General features: G+C 46.1%; 3 protein-coding genes across 5 annotated transcripts in view; all 3 read right to left on the bottom strand.

Moving 5' to 3' along the window:
• abi3a (ABI family, member 3a) overlaps window positions 1–6,970 on the bottom strand; it is a 23,810-nt gene extending 16,840 nt beyond the window's left edge. Inside the window, exons 1-4 of the mRNA XM_046043542.1 lie at window positions 6,932–6,970; window positions 4,843–4,976; window positions 3,670–3,840; window positions 1,377–1,565 (exon numbers count right to left, since the gene is read on the bottom strand). Coding sequence (XP_045899498.1) covers window positions 1,377–1,565; window positions 3,670–3,840; window positions 4,843–4,974 — 492 coding nt within the window. The 5' untranslated portion in view covers window positions 4,975–4,976; window positions 6,932–6,970. The remainder of the gene's footprint in view (window positions 1–1,376; window positions 1,566–3,669; window positions 3,841–4,842; window positions 4,977–6,931) is intronic.
• Window positions 6,971–9,125: 2,155 nt separating this feature from the next.
• The window catches only part of ccdc103 (coiled-coil domain containing 103), a 12,956-nt gene continuing 12,087 nt past the window's right edge, over window positions 9,126–9,994 (bottom strand). The window contains exon 3 of the mRNA XM_046041780.1: window positions 9,126–9,395. Within this exon, the coding sequence (XP_045897736.1) occupies window positions 9,293–9,395 (103 nt within the window). The 3' untranslated portion in view covers window positions 9,126–9,292. The remainder of the gene's footprint in view (window positions 9,396–9,994) is intronic.
• The window catches only part of LOC123965183 (endo-1,4-beta-xylanase B-like), an 11,367-nt gene continuing 10,774 nt past the window's right edge, over window positions 9,402–9,994 (bottom strand). For 2 of the 3 annotated variants that reach the window (XM_046041769.1, XM_046041753.1), the window contains exon 3: window positions 9,402–9,987. In XM_046041769.1, coding sequence (XP_045897725.1) covers window positions 9,627–9,987 — 361 coding nt within the window. In that variant the 3' untranslated portion in view covers window positions 9,402–9,626. The remainder of the gene's footprint in view (window positions 9,988–9,994) is intronic. The other variant, XM_046041759.1, reaches the window with a different exon arrangement.

Genomic DNA, 9,994 nt, shown 5'->3' with positions numbered 1-9,994 from the left:
GCAGTGGTACTGTACGCAGTGGTTATGTACGCAGTGGTTATGTACGCAGTGGTACTGTACGCAGTGGTACTGTACGCAGTGGTTATGTACGCAGTGGTACTGTATGCGGTAGTTTACAGAGTACAGAGGTACTGTATGCAGTAGTTTACAGTGTACGGTGGTACTGCTTGCAGTACTTCACAATGTACGGTGGTACTGTATGCAGTAGTTTACAGTGTACAGTGGTACTGCTTGCAGTACTTCACAGTGTACGGTGGTACTGCTTGCAGTAGTTTACAGTGGTACTGCTTGCAGTAGTTCACAGTGTACGGTGGTACTGCTTGCAGTAGTTTACAGTGGTACTGCTTGCAGTAGTTCACAGTGTACGGTGGTACTGCTTGCAGTAGTTTACAGTGGTACTGCTTGCAGTAGTTCACAGTGTACGGTGGTACTGCTTGCAGTAGTTTACAGTGGTACTGCTTGCAGTACTTCACAGAGTACAGTGGTACTGCATGCAGTACTTCACAGTGTACAGTGGTACTGCATGCAGTAGTTTAGAGTACAGTGGTACTGTATGCAGTAGTTCACACTGGTACTGCATGCAGTACTTCACAGAGTACAGTGGTACTGTATGCAGTAGTTCACACTGGTACTGCATGCAGTACTTCACAGTGTACAGTGGTACTGTATGCAGTAGTTTACAGTGTACAGAGGTACTGCATGCAGTACTTCACAGTGTACAGTGGTACTGTATGCAGTAGTTTACAGTGTACAGAGGTACTGCATGCAGTACTTCACAGAGTACAGTGGTACTGTATGCAGTAGTTCACACTGGTACTGCATGCAGTACTTCACAGAGTACAGTGGTACTGTATGCAGTAGTTTACAGTACACAGGAAATAATCAGCAGACAGCTCTTGGTGAGAGGATGCAGTGAAGGAAGATTGAGTTTGAATGAGGAACTTTTACTGCAGTCTCACTTCTGTTTGTGCGGCTCGCTAAAGCCGCAGACACTTCCTGTTAGCATCAGTCTCCCAGCAGAGACTCACTCAGAACACAACTTCACTTCTGCTTTAGTTTTTTTGGCTTCTCTAAATGCTGCTTTGTCTCCTTGATCGTACTGCTGATTCACACCAACACGTGAGGTTCTACACAGAACTTGTTTGCAATATAATGACCCCGAGAATAAAACCATTTAAAGTGCAAACTGAACTGAACTGACCCCAGATGTCAGAAATGGTCTCCCGAGTGTTTGAGCCTGCTGATGGTCTGAGTGAGGTGCACGAGGTCAAGAACCAGGATGTTTAACATGTTTTGTATTTTGTACCATAAAACTGGCCATTTTCCAATGGAAGTTCTGCATCGGACGAGCTGCACGAAGTGTTTGTGTGAGATACCTTCATGCCGTGGCCCAGGTCGTCCAGCTGCTGGTAGTTGATTGGCCGGCGGCTGTACGGTGGGCGGGTCTGCGTCCCGGCGGGGGTTTGAGCAGGAGGGAGGATCTTGTGGTTGCGTGGGACTCGTCGCACCGTCGTGAAGGCGCCGATTTCTCTCCGGGAAACTTTCTCTTTGTGCATCTCCACCGTCTGAGGGGGCGAAGAGAAACAGAGAGCGAGCGCACATCAGAGCGGGGAGCGCAATCCCAAGATTACACTGAGCCACCTGAAGCAGCTCCTCTCCTTCCTCGAAGCGCCTGTCTTCATGTTGATTAATGACTGATGTTCTGTCTGCAGCCACTGACTCTGGTTATGACATGCTATGCTAACATTAGCTAGTCCGCCTACCTTGAACTCGGAGAAACTTGAGATGGAAAATTTTCATTATTTTCTGACATTTTAGTGATTAAAATTCTAACCATCCACCTTCAACCGCTTATCCGGGATCGGGTCTCGGTGCAGCAGCTGAGCCACATTACCGAGCTCTGACTGGGGGATCCTGAGGTGTTCCCAGGCCACCTGGTCCTCGGCCTTCCCTGAGGCCTCCTCCCAGAGTGCCTGGAACATCTGAACCGGATCCTTTAAATGCAAAGGAGCAGCGGCTCCGCTCAGAGTTCCTCACTTGGCTTCTCGCCCTGAGCTCTGTCTGCTAAATGCTAGAACCGAATCAACATGTGCGCGAGGACGCCGTGTCTTTGTCCCTGGAGAGTGCTTAGGGCAGAGAGTCTCCGGGGCCACGTTATAATTCAGACTGCAGATAGCGAACGTCTTCCCCAGCGCCTGTTTCTGCATATTCCATGGGAACCTTTTGTGCCTGTTGTCGTTAACTTGCATCACCTACATTATCTTTTCTACACTCTGTAGACAAATTAACAATCTCCACTAAATTTAGCATCAGCCTGAAAGGAAATGAAAACACAAATAAGTCATTTTCTGAAATAGCCTAATTGTGCGTAAATTCAGGCGTGAAGGTAAAAAGTTTTTACGTTAGTTTGAGGTGTTTTTGCCTTCGTCTAAAAGGAGTTAATGCGCTAAACAGGAGAAGGAAACACTTTTGCTGAATAAGTGTGTTTGTTGTTTCTGCTGTCCGCGCTGGAGATTCCCATAGCGCGGAGTCGTGGCTGCAGGCGACCTGCTAGAGACCTGTCTGCTTGTTTCTCAGATCCTCAGGTCCATGCGACTGGTTTCGTTCCTGGTTTGTAACGCACACTTCTTGTTTATTACAGCTGTTAACTACTAACGCAACCACGCTTGCCTCCCGCTGATGGAAACAGCTCTGATAATAAGAGAGATCAGGAAAGATTCTGCTGGCATTACGTTTTTATCCTTTTCTTGTGTGCCAGGAAGGAAACTAACGGCTGCATAAAAACCTCAAGCATCACAATGAAACATTCACCCCCCACCTCCGTGAACCTCCGTGAACCTCCGTGAACCTCCGAGAGGACGAATGCATGAAGGAATGCAGAAACTTTAGGTGCCACACTTTAAATCAGAGCGCTGGTTTCAGTTTGTTAATGACAGCAGGAGAACACAAAGCAGAGAACAGAGGCTCCATTCATTCATTCAGAGCTGCTCCCTGATGGAGAGGAGGCCGTTACCACACACAGTCCTGTTCCTCTGTCCCTGTGGGGACGCCGCGCAGTCCCCAACCAGGGCTGTAACTGACCACGGTTTTCAGTGTCCATTAATCTGTCGACTGCTTTACTGAATCGATTAGTAGCTGAGTGTCAGAATTTTAAAAATGAGGATCAGTGTTTCCCAAAGCCCAAGCAGACGTCTCCACAGAGATTCACATCACTGTCACAAAGGAGTAAAGAAACCAGGACACGTTCACATTTAAGAAGCTGGAATCAGAGAATTTGTCTTAAAAAAAGGACCCAAACCAAATAATCGATCAATCGAATTTAAAATAACTGGCGACTGATTCGATTATTTGGTTGATCGTTGCTGCTCTAACCTGAACCTGATTCTAATCTGGACCCTAAAACCAAGACTTGAGCCTCAAACAGCCCTTTAAACTTCTCCAATCTGCTCCCGTTAGCGTCTTTTTGAGATTAAACCTGAGCAGCAGAGATCAAACAAACTGGTGCCTACATTTCCCATGATGCACCTGGAGAGAGCCTCCGTGCCTCCACCCCTGTAGTTTCTGCCGCAGACGGTGCGTGGACATCTGTAGTCCGATGGCAGCGGAGGGGCCCTTTAAACGATACATCGATTATAATCTCAGTCAGCAGCATCGGAGGACGAGGCTCACCTGACCAATGAGGTTGATGGAAGACTCCATGCGACGAAGCTGATTGGTCTGAGCGTCGAGCAGACTCAGCACGCTACTGGCCAGGGTGCTGATCTGGTAGGTGACGCTGGCCAGTGATTGGGTGGTGAACTTCTTTGTTTCCTCCAACGCCTTGATGCTGCCATCACCTGCCTGACACGTGGACACAGGAGGGGTTAGCCTAGCTTAGCATAAAGACTGGAAACCGGGGAGACATGCTAGCTCATCTTAGCATAAAGACTGAAAACAGTGGAGACATGCTAGCTCAGCTTAGCATAAAGACTGAAGAAATTGGAGACATGCTAGCTCAGCTTAGCATAAAGACTGAAAACAGTGGAGACATGCTAGCTCAGCTTAGCATAAAGACTGAAAACAGTGGAGACATGCTAGCTCAGCTTAGCATAAAGACTGAAAACATTGGAGACATGCTAGCTCAGCTTAGCATAAAGACTGAAAACAGTGGAGACATGCTAGCTTAGCTTAGCATAAAGACTGAAAACAGTGGAGACATGCTAGCTTAGCTTAGCATAAAGACTGAAAACATTGGAGACATGCTAGCTTAGCTTAGCATAAAGACTGAAAACATTGGAGACATGTTATCTTAGCTTAGCATAAAGACTGAAAACAGTGGAGACATGCTAGCTTAGCTTAGCATAAAGACTGAAAACAGTGGAGACATGCTAGCTTAGCTTAGCATAAAGACTGAAAACATTGGAGACATGCTAGCTTAGCTTAGCATAAAGACTGAAAACATTGGAGACATGTTATCTTAGCTTAGCATAAAGACTGAAAACAGTGGAGACATGTTATCTTAGCTTAGCATAAAGACTGAAAACAGTGGAGACATGCTATCTTAGCTTAGCATAAAGACTGAAAACAGTGGAGACATGCTATCTTAGCTTAGCATAAAGACTGAAAACATTGGAGACATGTTATCTTAGCTTAGCATAAAGACTGAAAACAGTGGAGACATGCTAGCTCAGCTTAGCATAAAGACTGAAAACAGTGGAGACATGTTATAGTAGTATTAACCTGTATGTATTGTTGTAGCAGTTGTACTAATGTGTAGTTGTAGTACTCGCTGTACGAACCTGTATGTACTTGTTGTAGCAGTAGTACTAACCTGCATGTAGTAGTATTACTCATAATACTAACCTCTATGTAGTTGTTGTAGCAGTAATCGGCCACCTTCAGCAGGTTGTCGTAGTTCTCCAGCAGAGCCTTTCTGGCGTTTGGCGCTTCCTTCATTATCTTCAAGACCTCCTCTTCACCGTTCTGTTCCTTCATGGCTGATTCAGAGGGAGGAGAACGTTCAGAGGGAAGAGAACATTCAGAGGGAAGAGAACGCTTAGAGGGAGGAGAACGTTTAGAGGGAAGAGAAAGTTCAGAGGGAAGAGAACGCTTAGAGGGAGGAGAATGTTTAGAGGGAAGAGAAAGTTCAGAGGGAAGAGAACGCTTAGAGGGAGGAGAACGTTTAGAGGGAAGAGAAAGTTCAGAGGGAAGAGAACGCTTAGAGGGAGGAGAACGTTTAGAGGGAAGAGAACGCTTAGAAGGAGGAGAACATTCACATAGGGAGGAGAACGTTCAGAGGGGGGAGAACGTTCACATAGGGAGGAGAACGTTCAGAGGGAAGAGAAAGTTCAGAGGGAAGAGAACGCTTAGAGGGAGGAGAACGTTTAGAGGGAAGAGAAAGTTCAGAGGGAGGAGAACGTTCACAGAGGGAGGAGAACGTTCACAGAGGGAGGAGAACGTTTAGAGGGAAGAGAACGCTTAGAAGGAGGAGAACGTTCACATAGGGAGGAGAACGTTCAGAGGGAGGAGAACGGTCAGAGGGAAGAGAACGTTCACAGAGGGAGGAGAACGTTCAGTGGAAACTGAATGTTCAGAGGGAGGAGAACGTTTAGAGGGAGGAGAACGTTTAGAGGGAGGAGAACGTTCACAGAGGGAGGAGAACGGTCAGAGGGAAGAGAACGTTCACAGAGGGAGGAGAACGTTCAGTGGAAACTGAATGTTCAGAGGGAGGAGAACATTTAGAGGGAGGAGAACGTTTAGAGGGAGGCGAACGTTCAGAGGGAGGAGAACGTTCAGAGGAAATAGAATCTCTGTAATCTCTACAAGGACTCCTAGGGCCTTGTCAAGGACCCCAGGAGGCCACTGAAGCATTCTCAAGCACCTTGGAACACTTTCAATGGAACCACATTAAGGATTTCCAGGAGCCCACAAAACTCTTTCAAGGACCCCTCTGTTACAGAATCCTTAAATCTCTTGAGGGATCCCAGGAGCATCTCAGTGACCTTTAAAACCCCTGATAGACCCCTGGAATGTCTTTGATATGATGATACTGATGTTTCCAAGGACCTCAAAAGCCCTGCTGAGCATCCTGAAGCTCTTCACTGACATCTCTAGCTGCACCCAGGCCTCTGCTCAAGGACCCTGGAATGACCCATGAACCCTTGAAAAGAATCCAGGACCCAAGTACTTGTCCTCCTGTCAGAATCAGACGTCTCACTCTGACATATTTTCAGTTTCCTTCGTCAAACTTACTCTAAGTTTCAGTTAAAGAAGAAGTACTATCTGTGGTAGTGCAAAGTATTTATCAGGTTCTGTCTTTAAGTACAAATTTGCAGTACTTGAGTATTTCTACTGTGACAGTGTCAGTTTATTTACAGACAAAATAAAAATATAAATGAAACTGTATTTCAGTTAAAGTACACAAAAATACTTTGGTTACTCGGTCCCTATACTGCAGTTTTTAAGGGTCATACCCACATCAATCTACCAGTACTCTATATTACTATTAGTATTTCATTCACCTCTACTATTTATCATTTCTGTTAATACTATAAAATACTTTACTATCCAAACTCCTTCATTTGTATATTTTGTGCAAAGTGAGCAACTGTAACAAATAATTTCATTTTTGGGATCAATAAAGTATTTCTGATCCTGTAATAATACTAATTTAATAATACTACATAATATAATACGAGTACTTTAACTCTGACAGGCTCCAAACTTACACGTACATTCAGCTGATGATACTTCTGTATTTATGTAATGTGGTATGAAGTAAACGATGTGAATACTTGTTCCTGTGGTAAAGTACTGCAGTAGAACAAACAGGAAACCTGAATTCTGGTTCAGGTCTAACTCAGATCCTCGTCCCTGAGGTGGTTTTAAAACCCTGCTGCGTTTTTATCTCGTTAATCGATTTAAGAAGAAGAGACGAAAGTTTCAGACTCACCGGCGAGAAGTGATCCTCAAGGACTCTGATGGAGGTCTGAAGGGGGTCCGTCCTCTGCTGGTCCCGGTCTCTCTCTCTCTCTCTCTCTCTCTCTCATCACCATGCAGCCAAAGATCCTCTCTGCTCCTGAAGAGGACTCACTCTGAACCTCTTTCACAGACCCGGCCAATCTCAAGCTCACATCCTGGAAACTTCTGTAAGGATCGCAGGGTGATCCTGGAACTCCCTTAAGACAAGGACACTGAGACATCTTGACTCAATTCAAGGACTCCTGGATTATTGTGAAGGGCAAAATCAGCCCTCACAAGGATGATGAAACTCTTAACTCCCAACTCTTAACAATTTCAAGGGTTCTTGGAACAACCATTGGATCTCTTAAGGGATTCAGAGAGCCCTCGTTAGAGTCCTGGAAACTCTTTATAGGACCTCTGGAAATGTGGAAGGACATGTTTCAAGGACCCTGATATCTCTAGAGAGTATTAAAACAATCACAATAATTCCTGACATTTTCTTTTACAGGAGACTCCAGGAGGTCTAGAAAGCACTTCAAAGGTCCTTGAAATTGGTCCTGGGTTCCTTCCAGACTTACTGGGTTTCAAGTGGTCAAGGCCAAAGATTCAAGGCTGACTGGGAAGGCTCCAGGTCTCCTTTAATGAGCTGGGTGATTGTCAGGGCAGGGTGCTTAAAAGCATTACATGAGTCCTTGAAATAGGTCCTTGGGTCCTTACAGAGAACAACAGGACACATTTCAAGGATCCCTTTCATGGATCTCTGGAGCCCTCTAAAGGATCCTGCAGGTCCTTGATGGACTCCAGGACCTCCCCAGGACCAAGCAGCAGGAGCGTAAGAGGTTTCAGTCTCCATAAAAAGGCTCAGAGTGAGACCTCCGTCCTGCTTCCTGCTCTGTGTGTGAACCTGCTCAGCTCAAACCACTTCCTGTTTCACATCAGAGAGAAAAACTTTATTAAGAGCTGAAGTGAAAACTTCTAAATGTTGAAACTTTATGACTCAAACTGAGCAGAACACGCCGACGCCTGCTGGAGATCAGTAACGCTCAAACGCCACGTTTACAAACATGTAGAAGACATAAAAACACACCTGTGTACTTGTATGTGTATTACACAGAGTACTATTAACACACACAAGACTCCATTTAAATAACGACCAATTATAACAGCTAATAATTATAAAATACATCAGAGCCATTGAGGAAGCTTAAGAAGAAGAACATTCTCACGCCAAGTTACAGGCCACAGCCTGTTCACCCTGCTGCATGCTGGGAAGAGATCTAGAAGTTTCTGCTGCTGCACCTCCAGACTGCGGAGCAGCTTTAACTATCAGACTCTTAAACTCTGGTTCCTCCTCAGCTCTGCTCCACTCATCATAGTTTATAATGTTACCATTTTTATTAATGATTCTGTATTAATGTGTCTGCTGTGCAGCAGAAGGGAGCTACAAAACTCAAATTTCACTCTCGAACGTGTTATATTGTGACAATAAACCTGCCTACCTCATTTTAATCTCCAGTTCTCTGGGTTGAAGGTCTCCCCTGAAGTTTAAAGCTCGTCGGCTCCATCTGCTGGTCACAGCTGAGTTTACACAAACAGCGGGACAGAATCTGAATGCAGTCTGTGGGAGCGGACTCTGGGTCTGTACCTGATCCTTCACAGACCTGATCCTTTACCTGATCTGATCCTTTACCTGATCCTTCACAGACCTGATCCTTCACAGACCTGATCCTTCACAGACCTGATCCTTGACAGACCTGATCCTTGACAGACCTGATCCTTTACAGACCTGACCCTTCACAGACCTGATCCTTGACAGACCTGATCCTTCACAGACCTGACCCTTCACAGACCTGATCCTTGACAGACCTGACCCTTCACAGACCTGACCCTTCACAGACCTGATCCTTGACAGACCTGACCCTTCACAGACCTGATCCTTGACAGACCTGACCCTTCACAGACCTGACCCTTCAAAGACCTGATCCTTGACAGACCTGATCCTTGACAGACCTGATCCTTGCACAGACCTGATCCTTCACAGACCTGACCCTTCACAGACCTGATCCTTGACAGACCTGACCCTTCACAGACCTGATCCTTGACAGACCAGCAGGAACCGGCCTGTTTTCTGATAATCATGTTTCATGTGTTAGTTTGGATGATTTAAAGACGTTAGTCCGTCATGATGTCATCACAGTTTTTATTAAACGAGGTCATGCGCTGCAGAGTGAAAACCACGTATCTCCAAACACCTTCTGGCTGATCTCAGACATGTGGTTTAGTGGAGATACGTGGTTTTCACAGTAAAAGTATTAAAAACAGTGAAGGTGTTGCTCGGGGCGACCACAGGTCAGCGGTTGCTCGGGGCGACAGGGTTCCAGGGCTGTCTCCGTGGAGATCCGTCTTTGTCCTTCTTCTCCAGAGGCTTCAGGTGGCAGGACAGGACCAGGTCCCTGAGACACACAGGAGACACAGCCTGGAAATACTTCAAGGAACCATGGAACGCTTTCAAGGACTCCAGGACTTCTTCTAAAGCATCCTGGAACTCATTCAAGGATCCTGCCATGTCTTGAGGGACCCCGGGAGTCTTATAGGGATCCTGGAATGCCTTCAAGGACTCCTAGCATGTCTAAAGGAGCCCTCTCAATCTCCCAGGAACTCATTCAAGACATTCCAGGATACCTCTAAATCAGTGTAAAGCCCCCTGGAGGTGTTTCCAGGACCCCTGGAAACTGTAATAACCTATATGAAGCCCCCTGGAGGTATTTCCAGGACCCCTGGAAACTATAATAACCTATATGAAGCCCCCTGGAGGTGTTTCCAGGCCCCTGGAAACTATAATAACCCATTGGAAGCCCCCCTGGAGGTGTTTCCAGGCCCCTGGAAACTATAATAACCCATTGGAAGCGCCCCTGGAAACTATAATAACCTATATGAAGCCCCCTGGAGGTGTTTCCAGGCCCCTGGAAACTATAATAACCCATTGGAAGCCACCTGGAGGTGTTTCCAGGCCCCTGGAAACTATAATAACCCATTGGAAGCCCCCTGGAGG

The sequence above is a fragment of the Micropterus dolomieu genome, linkage group LG02 (assembly GCF_021292245.1).
Source record: "Micropterus dolomieu isolate WLL.071019.BEF.003 ecotype Adirondacks linkage group LG02, ASM2129224v1, whole genome shotgun sequence".
Lineage (NCBI taxonomy): Eukaryota > Metazoa > Chordata > Actinopteri > Centrarchiformes > Centrarchidae > Micropterus > Micropterus dolomieu.
The sequence above is the reverse complement of the archived record's forward strand: the minus strand, read 5'-3'. Positions and strand labels throughout refer to the sequence as shown.